Here is a 26056-nt window from a genome sequence, read left to right as displayed (position 1 = left end):
TAAAACATAAAAAAAGACAATTAGAAAATTTCAGTTTTTAGAATTTAAAAATATTTAACAAAATCTCAAATCTACTTCATTTTGTTCTCCTTAGCTCCAGCTCAATTGTTTTTTGCCACAAAAAAACATATTTTAGGTAATTAAGATATATTCCCATTTAGCCTTTATATATAATATATATAAGTGTGTATATATATATATATATATATATGTCCACACATGCAAACACATACACACACGCAAGGGCTTATCAGTCTTTATGTATTCACATATACACAAACACATATATTATACATAATATACACATACACACATAGATCGCAGGGTCATTATTTGTTCTAGATAAATTAAATTTTCCTTATAGTATAGACTAGTCTTAAGTACTCTAGGAAAAAAGCATTTCATTTATCTAAATCATGGGTGACAGAACTGTCAGTCAATAAGAATGTTACTTATAAGTCTTTTCATAAACCCTGCAGATTATTTTAGGCAATAGAGAGGCTAATTCATGCTTGGGAAAGTTTTTTAAGAACAGACAAATTCCAATACTCTCAAATTAATGTAATAATGAATTGAGCATTTTCTACGCGTCAGGATCTACTGTAAGCACATGTGTTACCTCACTTAAAAATCTCAAAAACCAGGGCACCTGGGTGGTGCAGTCGGTTAGGTGTCTGCCTTCGGCTCAGGTCATGATCCCAGAGTGCTGGGATCAAGCCCCGCATAGGGCTCCCTGCTCAGTGAAGAGTCTGCTTCTCCCTCTGCCGTTCTCGCTGATCATGCTCACTCTCTCCCTCTCTCTCTCAAATAAATAAATAAAATCTTTTTTAAAAAATCTCAAAAACCTTACAAGGTAGTAAAGTAATTACTAATCCGTATTACAGATGAGAAAACTGAGGCACAATTTAAAGAACAAGTTAAATAACGTGTCCTGATTTTTCCCTTCCAACAATAATAGATAAGGTAATTTAGACAAATCCTGCACTGAAAACAACTTTAAAAAGCTAAGGAAAATTTTTAAAATCTTAAAAGCATCTTACAAGTAACAGAATGGTAAGATCTACCAACCCAAGACCCAGAAGTTACAAATTCTTTAAGAGGCAGGCATTCAGAGCTGCTTTTGCTCTGGAGAGACTTGCCTATTAAGAAGACAATATCAAAAAACTGAGTGCTTTTGGCAGCCTGATAGAGGGAGGGAGACAAAAGTTGAAGTCAATGGCCCATGAAAGGTAGGGGCTCAAACAATATGGCCCTCTGAATTCAGACACAGTGACCTGTTACTAGGGTAAGGGGGTACCAGAATTAAACCACCCCTGTGTGGACTGCAGCCTAGCTATGAGTCAACTGGATGGCAGAAAACCTCAAGACTTACAATTGGCTTAAGGTGATACTAGAACTGCCAGTATCCAAAGCTCCTAACGGAAGATACAAAAATACTCTCTAAAGAAAGATAACATTATTCTAGGCCTCAAATTATTTCTACCAATAATTTTTCAAGTAAAGTGTCTAACATGATTAAAGATACTAAGACATATGAAGATGCAAGACAACAAAATAAGAACCAAAAGACAACAGGAAAAAACCTGAAGATACTTCAATTACATACATTGTCAGATGTGTCCTATAAAATAAATTATTAAGCTCAAAAACACAAAAGACAAGATTTAAAATTTTGGCAGTTAATTGAAAACTGTAAAAAGTAAGAGAGATATTTGAAAAAAATAACAGACATACTAATACTGAAAACTACCATAATCAAAATTAAGAATTTGAGGCACAGGTTTACAGCACATTTAAACACAGCTAAAACAGGATAAGAGATCCAGAAGATAGACCCATAAAAATTTTCCAACCAAAGCAGGATGACTGAGAACTCAACCCACTGGGTTTGGGTCACTCCACCAGGTGAAACTCCCAACAACCTGAGATTCTAGCTGAGAGCAGGGGAAATAAAAATAGGGGGTGGAAGAACAAAACCTTAGATATCAATTATCATCTTGTAACACATTTACAGAAACAAAGATCATAACAGTTTTGCATAGTTTCTATTTGCTTGTTATGTTTATATCTTCTCTCCTCATTTTTACTTTACATACAAGTTGTTGTAAGTTAACTTTACAATTTAGACTTTAGATAATGACATATTCAGTATGACTATGACTGAATATGAAGAGTAATTAATACAACCAATCATAGATATAATGACTCTTCAAACTGTGTACTTCCTCATTTTGGACAAAGGGTGGGAACTTCAGTAGGAAGATGTATATCTTCTTAGAAAGAAATACAGTGTTGCTTGGTTGCTGGGGAATTCACATGTTTAGAAAGAAAAAAAAGCTGAATAATCAAAAGGTAGACTGTGCCAATTATCCATTGCCTGTCACTTCAAAATCCACAGTTTGCCTACTCTGTGAAAATGGATCTGGGCCCTTTAAATATTTTTTCTTTGTCAGATGGCATGATGTTAAAGCGGTCATGCTTTGTCAAGAGAGTGCACTAGAGAGACTACAGGAGAGGAGTTTTGCTTCCTGGTTCCAGTGTACTTAACAATCTCCTGCAGCTTGGCTTCTCCAGGACTAGCTCCTATAGAATGTGATGGCCAGCAACCCGGCCACCACCAGCTTCTCCCAGCACCTCCCCTCAGGCAATTTTGCAGCATAGTGCCTTCAGTGAGACCCCGCCCCATGAACAGCATTCCCCATCTTTCAATAAGATAACCGCGGCAAGTGCCAAAGGGCAGATATCAAGCAATTTCTACCAGTGCAGCATCACAGCAATGGTACCTTTCAGTGAGCCACAGCCATGCCCTCCCAACAAGGTCTGGATTTCAGGCCAGGAGGTGGGGGCTTATACGTAAGTGTTCTATCTCAACCGTAAGGGTAGTAATGGCTGCTCCTCATACCCACTATTTCTACATTGTTTGGAGAGCCCTTTACTTCTTACTAGCCAATTTCTCATTCTTCCAATCCCTGTTACAGTCAAAAGTTCTTTACATTAAAATTTTCCTGCTAAAACTACTGTGATTCTCTTTTCTGACTGGACCCAAGCCGATCAATAATAATCAAGGATATGCAAAATGAAATCACAATAACATACCACCACTATGCACACAAAAAAATGACGAAAATTAAAAAGAATAATATCAAATACTGGCAAAGATGTGGAAAAGAGAGTTGTCATAGGAATAAATCAGTACAACTTCATAAAGTAATTTGGCATTATGTTGCATAGTTGAAAATAGACATATCTTTTGAAGTAGCCAAAGGTGTTTGTACTACCTACCCCTATATCCTCTCAGACCGCCTTACTATTTCCATACACTCAGCCTGACTTCTCCAGGCAAGCACCTGCATCATTGCTGGAGGACTCCCCTCTGGCTGTTGAACCCCACTTCCTCTGCATGTGATGAGCTGAAAGTGCTTATAAATCAACATCCTCCCAGAGGGAGCCCCTAGCCAATGAATGATTTGGTAAGAGTGTAAATACCCCAAGCTTCCTTACCTCTTTGTTGGAATAATACTGCAGTGCATTTTCCGCCCAGTACTTCCTTGTGGGATTAAGCTCTGGTCGCCCCCTGTGGTAGCGGACTTGATAACATATTTCTTGCTGGCTGCTTCTGTGTACTTCTCTGTCAGCGTCCCTGCATCTCCCAAGTATACTACATGTGCTCAATTCTCAGTGTGAAAGCAGATACTTCTGCTTCAGGGTGGTGGAGGGGAGGGTGACCAAACACTTACCAGGAGGAAGCATATCTTCGGGACAGGATTCTAGAGTTGGATCACTCACCAGGCAGATGGTAGACACAGTGATAATAACTCCTGACATGCTACAGCATCACAATGACTAAGACTTGCACTTGTGAGCTGCGATGGCATTCCAGTAGAAGGTTATGCATGGACAACAGTCAATGCAAGAGCTCTAATATTTGAGAAGTACAGTAGCAAGGGTAATTATAAGGACTGTAGAATGAGTTCATTGCAATAAAAAGTCATGATATACACCAAGGAAGAAAACTGCAGCAGAGCGCCTCTATGAGATACCTGCTCATGAGCAGCTTTTCCCAACATCCTGTAAGACCCAGTTCACCAACCACCAATTTTAGATACAGTGTAAAAGCCAAGGGACTCTATAACATTTAAACAGAATTTCTACTCCTGAATCCAGAGGGAGGATCAAGCTGAAAAACGGCCCAGGATCAGATTGTGGAAAGGAGCAGAATTATAGAAAAAGTTTAATTCACAGTTGTGACAAAACTTCAGTGCTAAAGATAGTGCCCCTAAAAGGAAGTAAAACCCTAATACCTAGGAGGGCGCCATCTGGGTAGATGCACTTGAGAACCTTGCTAAGCCAGTATTTAGAGAGAAATTTTAGCTCTTGATGTGTATATTAGAAAACTGAAAATCAATTATCCAAGGTTATAGCTCAAGAAGCTAGAAAAAGAATAGTGAGACAAATCAAAAGAAAGTATATGGAAGGGAATAATAAAGAACAGAAATCTCTTGGGAAGCCTCGGTGGCTCAGTCAGTTGAGCATCCCACTCTTGGTTTCAGCTCAGGTCATGATCTCAGGGTTGCGAGATTGAGGTCTGCATTGGGTTCCGTGCTCAGCAAGGAGTCTCCCTGGGATTCTCTCCCTTTCCCTCTGCTCCTCCCCACACGGTGCATGTGCTCTCTCTCTCTCAAATAAATAAATCTTAAAAAAAAAAAGAACAGAAAACTCTTAAATAGAAAAGTCATACAGTAAAGGAAATCAACAAATTAAAAGCTGGCTTAATGAAGACTAACAAAATTAAGATTTCTCTAGCAAAACTTATCAATAAAAAAATATTAATTGCCATTATCAAAAAGGAAAAGAGAAACCTCACTACTGATGCTACAGAAAGAGTAAGACATTAAGAACAACTTCCTATCAATAAAATTGATATTTTAGATGAAAGGAATACTTCTTTAAATAGTACAACTTGATGAAACCAACAGAAGAAGAAATGAAAAACACAAATATCCTTCACATGAAAATCCTAAACAAAATATAATCAAATTTAATCTAGCACTTTATAAAAGGAATATATGTAACAGTATTGGTGACTGAGGTATGTATAAAGACTTGGAGGCTCATGAAATAGCATTCCTATGTTGGGGGACTACAACTCATTCAGTGAATCAATGAGGAATATCTAATGATGAGACTATAGGGAAATCCAGATGACAGTGGTTACAAGAATTGGAGAAAATAGATTTAATGGTTACTCGGATTGGTTCAAGAAAGGAACCATAAATTTAACTGCATTAACCCTTTGAGCAACTAAAATCTACCTAAAATTTTTACATTTAATTCATGAAATCATTTGCTGATATAGTATGAAAATCATCCCATGCCTAGCATGAAACCCCTTCTGAGCAAAAAAGCAGTCATACAGAAGGCATTCCTTAAAAACTCTGAAAGGCAAATACGAACAACCCTGCTGTATGAGGCAAAAGGTTATAGTGGAAGCAAACAACAGATATACCAAGAGCCTGAGAGGAAATCTGGGGAGAGATTCTTTGAAGAATTAGGGTACTGAAAAACTATCCAGTATGTGAGCCCATACAGGGGAATTGGGGAAGCCATATGCATCCTCAGGGAAGACTACGTTCACAGAAAAGACCTGAGGAGACTCTACATTTTCACCTCTGGCTAACTTTTAGACTGAAAGCAAAAAGGAAATGAAGGCTAAGGCAGAGTCATAAACAACCTAGCTATGCACTGAAGGAGTGTCCCAAAAGAATCAATCTGCAAAGACTAGGAGAGTTATTTATTTTTTCCTTGGCTCCAGGCATTCAAGGAAATCTATGTCAAAACACTAGCTGACCACAAGCTAAAAGAACAGAGACTTTTAGAGACCATCTGCAACAAAGAATGCAGATATTACAAAAGTAGCTTAGAAAAATCATGAACTATAACCCACATATGCAAAAGAAAAACAAACTCTGAAGAGAGAGAAGACTCTAATTTCTAGACCTACCACATTACAATAATCAACAAAAAATTACCAAATATGCAAAGAAACAAAGTATGGCCCATTTGCAGAGGTTAGCAGAAACTGTCCCCATGGAAACAGACACTGAACGTGCCACTTCTAATGTTGTTTCTACAATGTATTCTAAGTTTCAAACAACTAATGTATTTGTTACTGTGGCACTCCTGTTCTTGAATTGAGAGCCATATTGACATGTTAATCTAGATCAGAGCTCCACAAACTACTGGCCCATTGCCTGTTTGTGTAAATGAAGATTTACTGGAATTCCACTACACCCATTTGTTTACACATGTCTAAGATTGCTAACACATTACAAGAGCACAGTTGAACAGTGGCAACAGAAACCATCTGGCCTGCAAAGTCTGAAATATCTATTATCTGGCCTTTTACAGAAAAAGTTTGCCAATCCCTGTCCAGATGCCTGTCACATGCCCATATGCCTTCAAATGTCTTATTTGGCTAAAACTGCCCAATCTAGAGTCCCTGATCAAATAAACATGCTGGGCTGTTTAAAATACAGGAACAGCAACTACTAAGCACGAGAAAACCAGCACAAACATTAAGTAAAACTAAAATTAAATCAATTGAAGTAGAGTTCTCTATCCTGTCTATGAATACAAAATTTGATTAAAACATCACAAAAATAAGAAAAAATCAGTAGTTTAAAAAAAAAAAAGAAAAAGAAAAAATCAGTAGTTTTAATGCTACAAAGTCTCTGAGACAATAAATCCTGTTTATCAAAAAATATGGTTTTACTGCTGACAATAACCACTCAAGGAATAGTTGAATCCACTTGGGGATCTTTATGCAGTCACCCTTGCAAGCCATCCTCATATGCAAGTCTTTTTTAAAAGAGTGTTTTTATTTATTTTTTTTAAAGATTTTATTTATTTATTTGACAGAGATAGAGCACAAGTAGGCAGAGCGATAGGCAGAGGGAGAGGGAGAAGCAAGCTCTCCACCGAGCAGGGAGCCCGATGTGGGACTCGATCCCAGGACACCGGGATCATGACCTGAGCCGAAGGCAGCCACTTAACCAACTGAGCCACCCAGGTGCCCCTAAAAGAGTGTTTTTAATTAAAATATTATTTAACAGTTCATACATTTAAACAAAATAAAGAGTACCTCTAGATTATATTCATTGGTATTAACTTTTCTTTCTCCTTTCTGCACAGTGATACATTATTGTATTACACTGTTGAGCTTGCGTATCTTCTTGTTTCCTTCACAGTGCACTGTGCATCCTCCACTTCTAAGTGTGCATTCTCCATCCATCTGACTCCTAATAAAAATTTAGGTGACCTCACCTGCTAGAGCAGTAGTCTTTAAACCTTAATTACATGCTCCCTTGTCAGTAAAAGTTTTTATTACATAATTCAAATATGTGTATATTTACATGTAAATAAACATGTACTATTTAAAATATTGTGCACTAGGAGCACCTGGGTGGCTCAGTCAGTTAAGTGTCTGGCTCTTGATTTCAGCTCAGTTCTTGATCTCAGTGTCGTGAGTTCAAGCACATTAGGCTCCACGCTGGGTGGGCATAGAGCCTACTTAAAAAATTTAAATTAAATTAAATATTGTGCACTATAAAGTATAAATTTTTAAAATCAAAATTAAAAATAACACTACTAGAAGTCCTAATATTTTCTTCCCACACTCCAGTAAGTCATCTTGGGTACCATCCCACTTTAGAGAACACTGATTTGTACAAATCATATCTTAGCCAAATAGGTATTACCCCATTAAGTACACTAACCAAGCTGACTATAGTAGTTGACTGGCACCAGCACACACTAACAAAAATTCCTCTACAGACTGGCCTCAGTGGTAACAAATAGTATGTTTAGTCAGCTCTCACATCTAGTAGAAGAGGACTGAGCTATTTATACCACACCCTTTGCATGATTTGGGGTGAAATATAATTCACTACTGGTAGAATGCCACTGGAAGACTATTACCATTTCTCCTCCAGCAAATAAAACCTTTTTCTATGATCCTTTAAAATACTGTATTTCCACTGCAAATCTTTCCGAATCTCAACCAGGCTTCAAATAATTGCCAAGACCAAACAGTGCCTTCAGGATGGATGTTACTAAGACCAGTATCAAAACAGGTTTGAGCATTTTAACCTTTTAGCTGCTGTGTGTCAATACTTATCTATGGATAAGTTATATTGGAAGTGATAGCAGGGTACTCAGAAGTCATTCACTCAAATATTTGAACATCAGATTCTTGGCCACGTATTATAATTAGGCATTCACTTCAAGATTTCTGGCCATGTTAAATATGCCTAATGTCAAGTTGACTTCATACTGAGCAAGGAAGCTACAGACATAGGAGGAAGAAATTAAGTTACCAGGCAAGATACTTCATTTTAAAAAGATCTGATTCAGTTGTACTCATTCATTTTTTACTGATTGTAAGACAGAATATATTATTCACTCCTAATATTTCCATGGGGAGGGATTTTAATTAGAGTGACACTCTTGGCCTCTCTGCCCATATCTCACTCCTTCTTTCTTCCTCAGTAGAGAAGGGGTGGCTTCTGATTGGTAAGGTAAGGAGAAAACTCTGAGGTACTGAAGGCTGGGCCAACTCTAGGCTGAGAGAATGCATTATGCCTACTTTCTTCCATGCCATATAAGGGCCCTGCCCAGAAATATGGACCAGCAGTTGCTTACCTCTGCCTGCACGTAAATTTAATTTTGAAGTGAAATATTAGATAGCCCATTATGGCCACACATGAAAGTCATGTTCTCCAGGGGCGCCTGGGTGGCTCAGTCAGTTAAGCATCCAACTCTTGGTTTTGGCTCAGGTCACGATCTCAGGGTTGTGAGATCAGGCCCTGTGTCAGGCTTCACACTCAGTGCAGAGTCTGCTTAAGACTTTCTCTCGCTCTGCCCCTCCCCCGCCACGTGCACACGTGCTCTCTCTCAAATAAATCAATCTTTAAATTAAAAAAAAAAAATCATGTTCTCCATATTAGCACCAGTAAACCTGATATTTTAACAGCTAGCTATCTGACTCCTAGGCCTATTTCTCAACTAATTCTGAACTCTAAAATTCTAACAATTACAATCCCAAATCTGAGGATTCTAGCCCATTAAGCATTTTTCCTCAGCACTGCCTTAAGTCACTGAGATGACTATACAACCCAAGCAACTCAAGCATTTTTTTAGTCATACAGTCTCTTCCACACAGTATCATTCTTCTCAAATTCATCTACTATCTAACGATAAGGACAACCTGTTTCCCTTCTGGCTAAACTAACTTCACATCTACTAATCATTTTTAAACCTTAAGCTGTCTGTATTTTTCCTATTCACTTTTTGGTGGAATATGGCTCAGCTGTCTTAAAGGTAAAATAGTTACCTTTGGCTCAAGTAGTATTTCAGAATGAAATGAACAGTATGAATATTATCCTGTGGGTCAAATAGGGCCAAATGGATCAGACAGCTAAAATTTAAGAGCATCTTATTTTCAAGGATCCAAATATTAATTACTAAACTTATGCCAACCATTCAGAGTATTAATTACCATCATTCATGGTAGACCAAAGAGAGGAAAGAGAGGGAAGTTCACAAAGCATGATAAAAAACTAAACTCACAAATCATCCTGCATTATTACTGTTGTTAAAAATAACAAAACTCAATTCACCACCATGCTTAAGGAAGTAATTTAATTTAATTTTCTGGTTAACTAAACAAAATGATTAACTGAAACTCAAGAAGAATACTTTTCAATGATTTGTTGCTAAATATGTTCCTGAATTTGTTTCTTTTTATTGCTATGTTAAAAAATTGCCACAAACCTAGAAGCTTCTAACAACATACATTTATTATTTCACAGTTCAATAGGTCAGAAGTCCCTGTGGACTCAGATGAGTATTAGCTAAGCTAGACTCTTCTCTGGAATCTTTGAAAAGAATCCACTTCTAAACTCATTCAGCTTGTTGACAGAATTCAGTTCCTTGAGGTTATAACACTGAGATTCCCATTTCCTTGACCGCTATTGGTCAAGGGATGCTCTCAGCTCCAGAGGACACTCTCCAGTCCTTTCCACGTGGTTCCCTTCATCTTCAAACCAGCAATGGTATGTCAAATTCTCTTTGTGCCTCAAATCTTCGACTTCCCCTTTTACTAGCAACCTGAGAAAATTGCTTTTAAAGGGCTCATGTGACTTGATTAAGCCTATTCAAATAATCTCCCTTTAGCCATATAACATAACATAACTAGGACAGTAACTCCAGGGGGCAAAGGTCAAGAGGGTCATCTTAAAATTACGCTTACAGAGGAGAAGCAAGATGGCAGAGGAGTAGGAGACCTAAATTAGGTCTGGTCACAGGAATTCAGCTAGATAGGGATCAAACCATTCTGAACACCTACGAACTCAACAGGAAATGGAAGAAAAGAATAGCAGCAACTCTCTGAACAGAAAAGCGACCACTTTCTGGAAGGTAGGACGTGTGGAGAAATGAATCCAAGGCGATATTCGGGAAGATAGACGGTGGGGGAGGGGGCCTCCATCTGCCGCTTCTGGCAAGTGATAGAGCCGCGAAGCACAAAATCGGAACTTTTAGAAGTCTGCTCCACTGAGGGACGTCGATCCAGTGGCTAAGCAGGGGTGGAACCCTCGCGGGACAGTGTGGTCTCAGGACCGTCCTGGTCACAGAAAGACCGGGGGTGCCTGAGTGCGGCAGAGCTCCCAGGTATCAAAGCAGGGAAGCCGGCTGCAGAGACAGAGCCGAGGCGCGGGCTCTCAGCTCAGGGTTGCCCTAAACCGTGAACCGCGGCACAGTCGGGCCACTGCTCTTCCAGCAGGGACCCAACAAGCGGCAGATCCGGGGAGACTCACCTTCCTCCCCCGGGAGGAGCAGCGCAGGTGCGCACTGCAGGGATCTGCTGGGTTTGGAGACTCCACACAGGGTCGTGTGCCTGAGATAGAAACGCTGGGTCACAGGCCGGGTGAGCCCGGAGTGCGGCCGGAGACCAGGGAGACGGGAGTGATTGACTGCTTTTCTCTGGGGAGTGGGGCCCCGAGTTCTCGGCTCCTCTGGGGTGGAGATTGGGAGGCCACTATTTCACTCTTATCCTCCAGAGCTGTATGGAAAGCTTGCAAGGAACAAAAGCTACGGAGAGCAAACCCGAGCAGATTACTCAGCCCGAACCCAGCAAGGGTGGGCCAATTCCACCTCCGACAAAGACATTTAAGAACCACGGCAACAGGTCCCTACCCCAGAAGATCAGCAAGAACAGCCAGCCAAGACCAAGTTTACCGATCAATGAGAACGGCAGAACTCCAGCGCTAGGGGAATACTGCACATAGAATTCATGGCTTTTTTCCCATGATTCATTAGTCTTTCAAAGTTAATTTTTTTTTAATTTTTTTTTTAATTTTTCTTTGTCCCTTTTTCAACCTACATCTTATCAATCCCTTTTTTAAAAAATCATTTTTATTTTTTTATTTTTAGAGTTATATTCTATCCCTTCATAGTAGTTAACCTTATTTTTCATATTTATATATAAGTTGTCTATCCTTAAAATTTTGGGATACAGTTTTTTCTAACAGACCAAAATATACCCTAAATCTCTAGTGTATGACTTTGTTCTAGTCTCCTGCCTGATCACATTCTCTCCCTTTTTTTTTAAAACCTCTTCTTTCTTTTTTCAACCAACTTATCAATTCCTTTTATAAAATCTTTTATAATTTTCATCTTTACAGTCATATTCCATCCCTTCATCGTATTAACCCTTATTTTTGTATATATGTAAGTTTTTCTTTCTTTAAAACTTTGGGAGGCACTTTCTTCTAACAGACCAAAATATGCCCAAAATCTAGTGTGTGGCACTGATCTATGCACCAGCCTGATCATATTTGATCATATTCTGTTTTTTTGTTTCTTTGTTTTTATCTTTTCTTTTTCTTTTTTTCTTTTTTCTTTCTTTCCCTTTCTTTTCCCCCGGTTTCAGGTCTCTTCCGATTTGTTTAGTGTATATTTTTCTGGGGACGTTGTTACTCTGTTAGCATTTTGTTCTCTCATTCATCTATTCTCCTCTGGACAAAATGACAAGACAGAAAAAATCACCTCAAAAAAAAGAACAAGAGGCAGTACCGACTGCCAGGGACCGAATCAATATGGACATTAGTAAGATGTCGGAACTAGAGTTCAGAATGACGATTTTAAAGATACTAGCTGGGCTTGAAAAAAGCTTGGAAGATATTAGAGAAATCTTTTCTGGAGAATAAAAGAACTAAAATCTAACCAAGTCGAAATCAAAAAGGCTATTAATGAGGTGCAATCAAAAATGGAGGCTCTAACTACTAGGATAAATGAGGCAGAAGAGAGATTTAGTGATACAGAAGACCAAATGATGGAAAATAAAGAAGCTAAGAAAAAGATAAACAACTACTGGATCACGAGGGCAGAATTTGAAAGATAAGTGATACCATAAAACAAAACAATATTAGAATAATTGGGATCCCAAAAGAAGAAGAAAGAGAGAGAGGGGCAGAAGGTATATTGGAGCAAATTATACCAGAGAACTTCCCTAATTTGGGGAAGGAAACAGGCATCAAAATCCAGGAGGCACAGAGAACCCCTCTCAAAATCAATAAAAATAGGTCAACAACCCGATATCTAATAGTAAAACTTACGAGTCTCAGAGACAAAGAGAAAATCCTGAAAGCAGCTCAGGAGAAGAGATATGTAACCTACAATGGTAGAAACATTAGACTGGCAACAGACCTATCCACAGAGACCTGGCAGGCCAGAAAGGACTGGCATGATATTCAGAGAACTAAATGAGAAAAATATGCAGCCAAGAATACTATATCCAGCTAGGCTGTCATTGAAAATAGAAGGAGAGATAAAAAGCTTCCAGGACAAACAAAAACTAAAGGAATTTGCAAACACGAAACCAGCCCTACAAGAAATACTGAAGGGGTCCTCTAAGCAAAGAGAGAGCCTAAAAGTAACATAGACCAGAAAGGAACACAGACAATATACAGTAACAGTCACCTTACAGGCAATACAATGGTGCTAAATTCATATCTTTCAATAGTTACCCTGAATGTAAATGGGCTAAATGCCCCAATCAAAAGACACAGGGTATCAGACTGGATAAAAAAACAAGTCAATTCGATATGCTGTCTGCAAGAGACTCATTTTAGATGCAAAGACACCTCCAGATTTAAAGTGAGAGGGTGGAAAACCATTTACCATGCTAATGGACATTAAAAGAAAACTGGGGTAGGAATCCTTATATCAGACAAATTAGATTTTAAACCAAAGACTATAATTAGAGATGAGGAAGGACACTATATCATACTTAAAGGGTCTATCCAACAAGAAGATCTAACAATTGTAAAAATCTATGCCCCTAACATGGGAGCAGCCAATTAATAACAAAAGCAAAGAAACACATCAACAGCAATACAATAATAGTGGGGGACTTAAACACCACCCTCACTAAAATGGACAGATCATCTAAGCAAAAGATCAACAAGGAAATAAAGACTTTAAATGACACACTGGACCAAATGGACTTCACAGATATATTCAGAACATTATATCCCAAAGCAACAGAATACACATTCTTCTCTAGTGCCCATGGAACATTCTCCAGAACAGATCACATCCTGGGTCACAAATCACGTCTCAACCGGTACCAAAAGATTGGGATCACTCCCTGCATATTTTCAGACCACAATGCTTTGAAACTGGAACTCAATCAAAAGAGGAAAGTCGGAAAGAACTCAAATACACAGAGGCTAAAGAGCATCCTTCTAAAGAATGAATGGGTCAACCAGGAAATTAAAGAAGAATTAAAAAAACTTGTGGAAACAAAATGAAAATGAAAACACAACTGTTCAAAATCTCTGGGATGCAGCAAAGGCAGTCCTAAGAGGAAAGTATATAGCAATACAAACCTTTCTCAAGAAACAAGAAAGGTCTAGGGGTGCCTGGGTGGCTCAGCCATTTAGCGTCTGCCTTCGGCTCAGGTCATGATCCCAGGGTCCTGGGATCGAGCCCCACATCGGGCTCCTTGCTCAGCAGGGAAGCCTGCTTCTCCCTCTCCCACTCCCCCTGCTTGTGTTCCCTCTCTCACTGTCTCTCTCTGTCAAAAAATAAACATAAAAATCTTTTAAAAAAATAAAAAAGAAACAAGAAAGATCTCAAATACACAACCTAACCCTACACATAAAGCAGATGGAGAAAGAATAGCAAATAAAGCCTAAACCCAGCAGGAGAAGAGAAATAATAAAGATCAGAGCAGAAATCAATGAAATAGAAACCAAAAGAACAGTAGAACAGATCAACGAAACTAGGAGCTGGTTCTTTGAAAGACTTAACAACATTGATAAATCCCTGGCCAGACTTAGCAAAAAGAAAAGAGAAATGACCCAAATAAATAAAAATAGGTCAACAACCCGACATCTAATAGTAAAACTTACGAGTCTCAGAGACAAAGAGAAAATCCTGAAAGAGGATGAAAGAGGAGAAATCACAACCAACACCAAAGAAATAAAAACAGTTATAAGAACATATTATGAGCAACTATATACCAGCAAATTAGATAATCTGGAAGAAATGGATGCATTCCTAGAGATGTATCAACTACCAAAACTGAACCAGGAAGAAATAGAAAACCTGAACAGACCTATAATCACTAAGGAAATTGAAGCAGTCATCAAAAATCTCCCAACAAACAAAAGCCCAGGGCCAGATGGCTTCCCAGGGGAATTCTACCAAACATTTAAAGAAGAATTAAGGGGCTCCTAGGTGGCTCAGATGGTTAAACGTCTGCCTTCGGCTCAGGTCATGATCCCAGGGTCCTGGGATCGAGTGCCACATCGGGCTCCCTGCTCCTTGGGAGCCTGCTTCTCCCTCTGCTTCTCTCTCTCTCTGTCTCTCATGAATAAATAAATAAACTCTTAAGAAAAAATAAAAAATAAAAAATAAAGAAGAATTAATATCTATTCTTCTGAAATTGTTCCAAAAAATAGAAATGGAAGGAAAACTTCCAAACTCGTTTTATGAGGCCAGCATTACCTTGATCCCAAAACCAGACAAAGACCCCATCAAAAAGGAGAATTACAGACCAATATCCTTGATGAACATGGATGCAAAAATTCTCACCAAAATACTAGCCAATAGGATCCAACAGTACATTAAAAGGATTATTCACCACGACCAAGTAATATTTATCCCTGGGCTGCAAGATTGGTTCAACATCCGAAATAAATCAATGTGATAAAATACATTAATAAAAGAAAGAACAAGAACCATATGATCCTCTCAATAGATGCAGAAAAAGCATTTGACAAAGTACAGCATCCTTTCTTGATCAAAACTCTTCAGAGTATAGGGATAAAGGGTACATACCTCAATATCATAAAAGCCATCTATGAAAAACCCACAGCAAATATCATTCTCAATGGGGAAAAACTGAGAGCTTTCCCCCTGAGGTCAGGAACGTGGCAGGGATGTCCACTATCACCACTGCTATTCAACATAGTATTAGAAGTCCTAGCCACAGCAATCAGACAACAAAAAGAAACCAAAGGCATCTAAATCGGCAAAGAAGAAGTCAAACTCTCACTCTTTGCAGGTGATATGATACTTTATGTGGAAAATCCCAAAGACTCCACCCCAAAACTGCTAGAACTCATACAGGAATTCAATAAAGTGGCAAGATATAAAATCAATGCACAGAAATCAGTGGCATTCCTATACACCAACAACAAGACAGAAGAAAGAGAAATTAAGGAGTCAATCCCATTTACAATTGCACCCAAAACCATAAGATACCTAGGAATAAATCTAACCAAAGAGGCAAAGAATCTGTACTCAGAAAACTATAAAATACTCATGAAAGAAACTGAGGAAGACACAAAGAAATGGAAAAACGTTCCATGCTCATGGATTGGAAGAACAAATATTGTGAAGATGTCAATGCTACCTAGAGCAATCTACACATTCAATGCAATCCCTATCAAAATACCACTTTTTTCAAAGAAATGGAGCAAATAATCCTAAAAATTGTATGGAACCAGAAAAGACCCCGAATAGCTAGAGGAATGTTGAAAAAGAAAAGCAAAGCTGGTGGCATCACAATTCCAGAACTCAAGCTCTATTACATAGCTGTAATCATCACAAAACAGTATGGTACTGGCACAAAGGCAGACACATAGATCAGTGGAACAGACTAGAGAGCCCAGAAATGGACCCTCAACTCTATGGTCAACTAATCTTTGACAAAGCAGGAAAGAATGTCCAATGGAAAAAAGACAGTCTCTTCAACAAATGGTGTTGGGAATATTGGACAGCCACATGCAGAAAAATGAAACTGGACCATTTCCTTACACCACACACAAAAATAGACTCAAAATGGTTGAAAGACCTAAATGTGACACAGGAGTCCATCAAAATCCTAAAGGAGAACTCAGGCAGCAACCTCTTCGACCTCAGCTGCAGCAACTTCTTTCTAGAAACATCGCCAAAGGCAAGGGAAGCAAGGGCAAAAATGAACTATTGGCACTTCATCAAGATAAAAAGCTTTTGCACAGCAAAAGAAACAGTCAACAAAACCAAAAGACAACCAACAGAATGGGAGAAGATATTTGAAAATGACATATCAGATAAAGGGCTAGTATCCAAAAATCTATAAAGAACTTACTAAACTCAACACCCAAAGAACAAATGATCCAATCAACAAATGGGCAGAAGACAGGAACAGACATTTTTCCAAAGAGGACATCCAAATGGCCAAGAGGCACATGAAGAAGTGCTCAACATCGCTCAGCATCAGGGAAATCCAAATCAAAACCTCAATGAGATACCACCTCACACCAGTCAGAATGGCTAAAATTAACAAGTCAGGAAACGACAGATGTTGGCGGGGATGCAGAGAAAGGGGAACCCTCCTACACTGTTGGTGGGAATGCAAGCTGGTGCAGTCACTCTGGAAAACAGTATGGAGGTTCTTCAAAAAGTTGAAAATAGAGCTACCATACCATCCAGCAATTGCACTACTGGGTATTTACCCCAAAGATACAAATGTAGTGATCCGAAGGGGTACATGCACCCCGATGTTTGTGGCAGCAATGTCCACAATAGCCAAACTATGGAAAGAGCCAAGATGTCCATCGACAGATGAATGGATAAAGAAGATGTGGTATATATATACAATGGAATATTATGCAGACATCAAAAGGAATGAAATCTTGCCATTTGCAACAACGTGGATGGAACTGGAGGGTGTTATGCTGAGCGAAATAAGCCAATCAGAGAAAGACATGTATCATATGACCTCACTAACATGAGGAATTCTTAATCTCAGGAAACAAACTGAGGGTTGCTGGAGTGGTGGGGGGTGGGAGGGATGGGGTGGCTGGGTGATAGACATTGGGGAGGGTATGTGTTATGGTGAGCGCTGTGAATTGTGTAAGACTGTTGAATCACAGACCTGTACCTCTGAAACAAATAATACATTTTATGTTAAAAAAAAAGAAAAAAAAAAAAAAAGATAGCAGGAAGGGAAGAATGAAGGGGGGGAAATCGGAGGGGGAGACGAACCATGAGAGACTATGGACTCTGAGAAACAAACTGAGGGTTCTAGAGGGGAGGGGGGTGGGGGGATGGGTTAGCCTGGTGATGGGTATTAAAGAGGGCACATATTGCATGGAGCACTGGATGTTATACACAAACAATGAATCATGGAACACTGCATCAAGAACTAATGATGTAGGGGCACCTGGGTGGCTCAGTCATTAAACGTCTGCCTTCGGCTCAGGTCATGGTCCTAGGGTCCTGGGATCGAGCCCCACATCAGGCTCCCTGCTCGGCCAGGAGCCTGCTTCTCCCTCTCCCGCTCCCCCTGCTTGTGTTCCCTCCCTCGCTGTCTTTCTCTCTGTCAAATAAATAAATAAAAATTAAAAAAAAAAAAGAACTAATGATGTAATGTATGGTTATTAATATAACAAAAAAAATGCAAAAAAAAATTATGCTTACCACACTTCCTATATTACTAAGTTTCTGGAAACACAATGAGCTAATGTGCTTTCATAACTCAGGATGGTTAAAAACCTCAGAAACATCATTATGAAAGTTAATTTTTATATATCTATAGTGTAAGATTAGTTTGATTTTATACTACCTATATAAAATACCCTGGAAATTACTGAAGTCACAGATAAAAATTTATTTATATAGTTTGACTTTCTCCCTAAGTAGACTACAGAAAAAATATATACACAGAGTCATTCACTGATTCAAAAATATTTATTGAATATGGCAATATTCCTGGCATGGGAGATAGAACAGTGAACTTTAAAAGGTCTCCAGAGAGAAAATTAGTGGCAATCTCATGCTGGGGAGTAGGGAAGAGAATAGAAAGTGACTGCTGGTGGGTACAAAGTTTATTTTATGGAATAACAATGTTTTAAAATTATGGTTATAATTTCACAACTGTAAGTATATTTTTAAAACCATTAAATCGTGTACTTTAAACTGGTGAAATTTATGGTATGTAAATTATATCTCAATAAAGCTGTTAGTATAAAAAGTGGAAAAAAACACAGTAAAAAAACTGTCTTTGCCCTCCTGGACCTTGCATTTCAGGACAGTGCTGTCCAGGAGTTCCTCCAATGATAGAAAAGTTCTATATATTCACTGTTCAATATGGGAGCCACTTAGCATATGTGGCTATCAAGCACTTGAAATATGGCCAGTGCAACAAAGGAACTGAACCTTTAAAATTTAACTTTAACTAATTTTAATAGCTATATGTGGCTAGTAACTGCCAGAGTGGACAACATGGTTATAGAGACAGAAAAGACAATATACAAATAGCAAATAAATATAAGTATGTAAAGTGATGATACATACATAGAGATGGAGCATTCCCCATCACTCTGATATATATTTATAGAAATATGTCAGGTATATGTATGTATATAAACATATATAAATATACATTGTATCTATATGTTTCTATGTATAATATAGTCGTAAATGTTTGGATTATTTGAGCAAATAAAAACAGGAAGAATTTTTTATCTTTGTTGTATAATCTTCCTAAGCTTTTTTAAAAAATAAATTTAAAAACTACTTTTGAGATCATTCCATGTCTTGAAAAAATAACTTTTTAAGCTGTACCTATACAATGTATAGGTACATTATTCGATTTTCTTTCCTATAATACAGTGATTCTTACCATTTCGAGGTCTGAGATCACTTTTGAGAATCTTGTAAAAGCTAACCACCCCCTGCCTATAAAAATTCATATAAATAATATTTTGTATACAAACTTGAGGATTCACCAACCACTCACAGCCCATCTGGGAACCAGTCATCTACAACTCCTATTATAATATACATTCAAATACTCAAGAAACTTGGAGACAAATAAAATATCATTACATCATAGAGAACTGTTTGATAAGCTTAGACTTTTCTTTTGGCATCTCTACTATAAAACGCACCCATTCATATTAACCTTGTAAAGAACAAGTAAGAACTCTTATAACATAGCCTCTTTTCACTGAAGAAGGAAAAAGACATGACCAAGAAACTGAAAGAAATACGCAAAACTTTAGAAAAGCTACAAGAATCTCAACTTGGTCCCTTAATGGGTATGTAACTCAACCTCCCTAAGCCTCAGCTTCCTTGTGTGTAAAAAGTTATAACAATACTATTTATTTCATAAGATTGTTTTGAAAAATGCAATGACATAAAATTTATCAAGTGTTCAGTAAAGCAGCAAAACAAATCCATGTAAAGTTCATGGCACATTGGCAGAACCAGATTTCAAACACATATTAATTTGGTACTACTCATGATCTTAAGTAACCCCTATGATATCTGGAAATCCAGAAGATTATGAGTTTATAATTAAGGAAAAACTTACTGAAGAGAAAAAGATGGCTTGATATGAATAAAGAACCAGACAGACATGATTTCGCAAATTCACCTGCCACTTAATATCTATGAGACTTTGCATAAATAATGACTTTAGGTCTTTCATTTTCTCTTACCACTATAAAATGAGAATAACAATATCTGCCTCCCAGCATTTTCATCAGCAATAAAAAAACCAATATATCTAAAAGGTTTTCTACCACATTATACTACTTTTCCTCTAAACTCATAATTTAAGTTTGAAATGCTAATTGAAATGCTATTAATATTATTCTTATATAAAATAGTTAGAATAAATTCTATTTTCTTGAAAAAATTCATCATTAGCATAATTATATTGTCAAAAAAGTACAAATGAAGCCTGACATTAAACTTAATATATTAAAACATGGAAAATACTCTTACAGTTTCTATTCTTTTATGAGACACAGAGAATCAACTTGAGAGTTTCTAATTTACACAGCGCTTTTAAAAAAAATGCTTACATTTTACCTATAAAAAAAATAAGTACCTTCTCCTCCCCACTGGGAGAGAAAGTGGAGGTGGGATCCCTTCAGTGATCTCTGCCCTGTACTACATAAGTACCAGCAAGGAGGCAGGACCCCTGCCCCTCATCACTGGTGTTGCAGCAGATGCAGAGATCCTGGGGTGGACCATCTGTGCCCTGCACTAAGCAAATGACAACAGTCAGCACCCTTCATCCTCCTAACTAGAGAATGGAAATGGATTACAAAGAAGATGATGATTTAAAAGGAGATCCTTCAAATCCATGTACGAAGTCCTGTGTACACCCTCAGACAGCCCATATGTGAAATAGATCTCAATCAACAAAGCAAAAAGTTTTGGAATTTAACTATGGTATGGATATCATCTGCATTTCAGAATGGTCTCTGAGCAAAATGTAGAATATCCATACAATGGAATATTATTTGGCAATAAAAAGGAATGGACACATGGTACATGAATGAAACCTGAAAACATACTAAGTGAAAGAAGCTCATGACAAAAGACTGGAATCATTATATGATTCCATTTATATAACATGTCCACAAGAGGCAAGTTCACAGAGACAGAAAGTAAATTAGTGGCTACCTAGACCAGTGGAATTGTTGGGTGGGGGAAATATAGAGTGAGTGCTGATGGAAATGGGGTTTCTTTGTGGGGTGATAAAAAAAAAAGTTCTAAAATTAGATATGATGATGTTTGCACCACTCTCTGAATATCCTAAAAACAACTAAGCCATTTAAAGTGGTGAATATTATGATATATAAGTTACAACTCAATAAAGCTGCTATATAAAAAAAAAATGTGAAGATCATATATGCTGAACCAAAACAAGTTGATTACCTCCTAAAACAGAATTTTTAAACGGGAACCATAATCTCATGCACAATACTCAAAATATCCAGGATATAATCCAAAATTACTTGCCATACCAAGAAACAAGAAAATCTCAATGCAGATGAAAAAAGATAATCAGAAGTTACCATCACTGATATGGTAAAGATGCTGGAATTATCTGTCAAGAATCTTAAAGCAGCTATCAAAAAAATAGTACAACAAGCAACTGCAGATACTTTCAAAACAAATATAAAAATAAAAGTTTCAAGCAAAGAAACAGAAGACATAAAGAATGAAACGGAAAATATGATAAATGAATTTTTTATATCAACTCATAAGATGGGCCCAACAGCAGAATGGAGATAATAGAGGAAAGAATCAGTGAACATAAAGATAGATAAATAAAAGTTATCCAACCTGAATAGAAAGAAAACAGACTGAATAGGGCTTTAGTGACGTAGAAGTCAGTAACAAAGATCTAACATTTGTCTCTTTGGAGTCGTGGGAAAGAAGGAAGAGTGTGGAACTGAAAAAATGATAACAGAAAATTTACAAATTCTGAAAAAGATATAAACCTACAGAACAAGAAGCAGAGCAAATAAGATAAACTCAAAGAATTCCATACCCATATATATCATTATCAAATTCCTGAAAATTTAAAAGAAAAAAAAGAAAGAAAGCCAGAGGAAAATGACACATTAGCTAGAGAACAAGAATTTGAATGACAATAGATTCATCAGAAAACTTAGAGTTGCTGCTTTAAATACTCTAGCTCTTAGGCAAAGAAGAGATGATCAAATTTGTGTTCTAGGAAGAAAATTTTGGTAGCAGTAAAGAAGAGAATAGCAAGGGGAAAATTAGAAGCAGAGAAATAAATTAAAGAGCTACTACAACAACCCAGTAGAGAAAAATTCAGGACTTTACTAAAACAACAGCCACAGAAATGAAAAGGATGGCAAACCTTGAGAATGACAGCAACACATACATGTACAGATGGACTCTTAAAGGAGAAATTCTGTCTTTCCAGCAAGAATGGCTGGGAAAAAGTACCCCTGCATATCAGAGTATGCAAGGTGTCCCAAGTAACAGAAAGCTGAAGATGGAAATACCCTAATTCTGTGTATGAACCCACATAAGACTCAGACTCAATCCAAGCAGCTAATATGAGGAACAGACCCAAAAGCAGCTTAATGAAGGCTTTGAGAACTGAATTAAAACTTAAAACACTGCACAAGTCTCAGAATAATCCCTGAGTGTCATGTGTGCATTCAGATCCGAAGGCTTTGAAAACAGAACTGAGATTAGAACCACTGCCCTCAGAAAGCATGACAGAGTTCAATTTGCTACTTGAACCTAACTGGTTTGTTGCTTACTAAATAAAAATAAACAAACAGATAGATCAATAAATCAACATTCCCCAGAACATAACAAGACCCATAACCTATGCAAGATAACCTTCACAATGTCCAGAATAAATCCAAAAATCACTCAACATACAAAGAACTAGGAAAATATACACAATTCTCAAGAGAAAAGATAATCAATGGATGTCAATCCTAAGAAGATCCAAAAATTTGCATCATCAGACAGACATTAACTATTAAAACTAGACTCCATGAGACAAAGATAAAGACAATAAAATGAAATGAAAAGAGAGAAGTTCTCAGCAAAGAAAGCAAAATCATCAAAAAGAACAAAATGGAAAGGTTAAGAATGAAAAATACATCTTAAATTTTAAAATGACTGGATGGGTTCAAAAGCAGAATGGAGATGACAGAGGCAACAGTCAGTGAAGTTAATGATAGTTCAAAAGAAATAATACAATCTGAAGAAAAAGAAAAGATTAAAATAAGAAAGAAAAAAGATTAGAACTTCAAGAACCTGTGGAGCTAAATCAAAAACCTAACATTAGTGTCACTGAAGTCCCAGAAGAAACAAAAAAGATTACTGCCGACAAATATATTAAAAGAAATAATGTTTTTTTTTAAAATCCCATTTTGGTGAAAGACATAAATATAAATTCAAAAAGCTCAGCAAACCCTAATACCCATGGTAGATTTAAAGAAACCTACATCCAGATACATCATAATTCAAACTGCTTAAAACAAAAAATGTAGAAAAATCTTGAAAGCAGGTAGAGAAAAATGACATTATATATAGGAGAAAAACAATTAGAATGACTGTAGACTTCCCATCAGAAACCATGAAAGGCCAGAAAAAAACTGAGCAACCTGTTTAAAATGCTGAAAGAAAAGCATTGAAAACCTAGGATTCTGTACCTGTAAAAAATATCCCTCACTAAACAAGGCAAAATAAAGGTATTGTTAGGCCAAAAAATTTTAAGAAAATACATCAGCAACAGTCATGTTTGAAAAGAAATGGACCAAAAAAGGGGGGTTCACACTAAAGGGAAATGACCCTAGAAGGAAATTTCTATCTAGAGATAAGCAAAGAGCAAAAGAAAGAGTACATATCTGAGAAAATATAAAAGACAATTTTTCTCCTCATAAGTTCTTTAAAATATGTATATTGTTGAAAGCAAAATTTAGGGGCACCTGGGTGGCTCAGTCATTAAGCGTCTGCCTTTGGCTCAGGTCACGATCCCAGGGTCCTGGGATCAAGCCCTGCATCGGGCTCCCTGCTCAGCAGGGAGTCTGCTTCTCCCTCCCCCACTCCCCCTGCTTGTGCTCCCTCTCGCTGCCTCTCTCTGTGTCAAATAAATAAATAAATACATACATAAATAAATAAATAAGAAAGCAAAATTTATAACTTTATCTAATGGGGTTTGCCATACAAGTAGATGTGATATATATGACAATTATAGCAAAGGTCAGTGGAGATGGATAAATGGACAAATATAGTTCTAAACCTTAATTTTACCTGAAAAAAAAAAAAATATTAACACTGAATAGATTACAGAAAGTTAGGTATGCATATTGTAATCACTAGCATACCAGCATAACCACTAAAAAATAATACAAAGACATATATCCAAAATAACTCAATCAGAGAAAGAATTATAATATGGTTTCACTCATGTGGAATATAATGAATAGTGCAGAGGACAATAGGGGAAGGGAGGGAAAACTGAATGGGAAGACAAACCATGAGAGACTCTTGACTCCGGGAAACAAACTGAGGATTGTGGAAAGGGAGGTGGGTGGGGGGATGGGGTACCTGGGTGATGAGCATTAAGGAGGGCACGTGATGTGATGAGCACTGGGTGTTATACGCAACTAATGAATCACTGAACATTACATCAAAAACTAATGATGTAGTATATGTTGGCTAATTGAATTTAAATTTTAAAAAAAAGAAATATACCCAAAGGGCCAATAGCAAATTAAAATAGAATGCCAAAATATATCCAAATACATTAAATGTAAATAGTCTCAATAAACCAATAAAAAGAGATTAGATTGGATTGAAATATACATATATATGTATGTGTGTGTGTGTGTGTGTGTATATATATATATATATATATTAGAGTAGCTATTAATATCAAAGAAGACTTTAAAGCAGAAACAATTACCAAAGAAAAAGAGGAAGGAAATGATATTATGATGAATGGGTCAGTTCACCAAAAAACATAGCAGTTCTAATTGTATATGCACCCACCAAAAAACCTTTGAAACATAAGCAAAACTGACAGAAGTGAATGAGATGGAAAAAAATAAATAAAGAATAAAAAATTTAAAAAAAGTGAAGGAGATGGACAAATCCATAGTTACAGTGAGAGACTTCAACATTCCTCTCATAGTAATCAACACAACTAGACAGAATATTGTACGGATAAAGAATATCTGAACAATTACAACAACCCACATGACTTGAGATTTCTATAACCTTCCACTCAACAGAAGTACATAATTTTCAATTGCAAATGTTAATATTCACTACAATGCACCATATTTCTTCCAGAAACAAGTCTTAACAAATTTATAAGAACTGAAATCATACAGGGTATGTTCTTTGAACATAATGGACTTTAGGAATAAATAACAGAAAAATCTTTGGTAAATCCCCAAATATTTTAAAGTTAAACAAAATTGTTCTACATAAGCCAAAGAGAATGCCTAAAGGAAAATTACAAAGTATATTGAACTGAATAAAAATGAAAGTACATACCAATATGTGAGATGCAGCTAAAGCAGTGCTTAGAACATATATAACATTAAAACACTTTTATTAGAAAGAAAGAAACATCTCAAATTAATGATGTGAACTTTTCATCTTAAGAAATTAGAATAAGAAAAGAAAATTAAAACCAAAGGAAGCAGCAATCAATGAAACTGAAAACAACAACAAAAGAAAAAATAGCAGGAATCAATGAAACCAAACATATTCTTTGAAAAGATCAATAACATCAATAAATATCTAGCCAGACTAAGCAAGAAAGAAGAAAATGTAAGCTACCAATATCAGAAATGGAAGAAATATTACTAAAGACTCCACAGACTTTACTGTTCTTTTTTTTAAATTTTATTTTATTATTTTATATTAATCACCATACGTTACATCATTAGTTTTTGATGTAGTGTTCCATGATTCATTGTTTGCATATAACACCCAGTGCTCCATTCAATACGTGCCCTCTTTAATACCCAACACCAGGCTAACCCATTCCCCCACCCCCCTCCCTTCTAGAACCCTTAGTCTGTTTCTCAAGTCCATAGTCTCTCATGGTTCGTCTCCCCCTCCGATTCCCCCCCTTCATTTTTCCCTTCCTACTATATTCTTCTAAGACTCCACAGACTTGGGGCACCTGGGT

The 26056-nt window shown here is 37.1% G+C and overlaps 1 protein-coding gene across 5 annotated transcripts in view; it reads right to left on the bottom strand.

Annotated features, from left to right (window-relative positions):
- The window catches only part of ATRNL1 (attractin like 1), an 839540-nt gene that overhangs the window by 759072 nt on the left and 54412 nt on the right, over positions 1–26056 (bottom strand). The window contains exon 1 of one of the 5 annotated variants that reach the window (XM_032423424.1): positions 17777–17803. The exons of 2 other annotated variants lie outside the window; for them this stretch is intronic. In XM_032423424.1, coding sequence (XP_032279315.1) covers positions 17777–17793 — 17 coding nt within the window. In that variant the 5' untranslated portion in view covers positions 17794–17803. Of the gene's footprint in view, positions 1–3501; positions 4450–17776; positions 17804–26056 lie in introns of those variants that run through there. 2 more of the 5 variants (XM_032423423.1, XM_032423425.1) reach the window with 2 other exon arrangements.

Source organism: Phoca vitulina, unplaced genomic scaffold (genome assembly GCF_004348235.1).
Source record: "Phoca vitulina isolate PV1807 unplaced genomic scaffold, GSC_HSeal_1.0 scaffold28, whole genome shotgun sequence".
NCBI classification, from domain to species: Eukaryota; Metazoa; Chordata; class Mammalia; order Carnivora; family Phocidae; genus Phoca; species Phoca vitulina.
The sequence above is the reverse complement of the archived record's forward strand: the minus strand, read 5'-3'. Positions and strand labels throughout refer to the sequence as shown.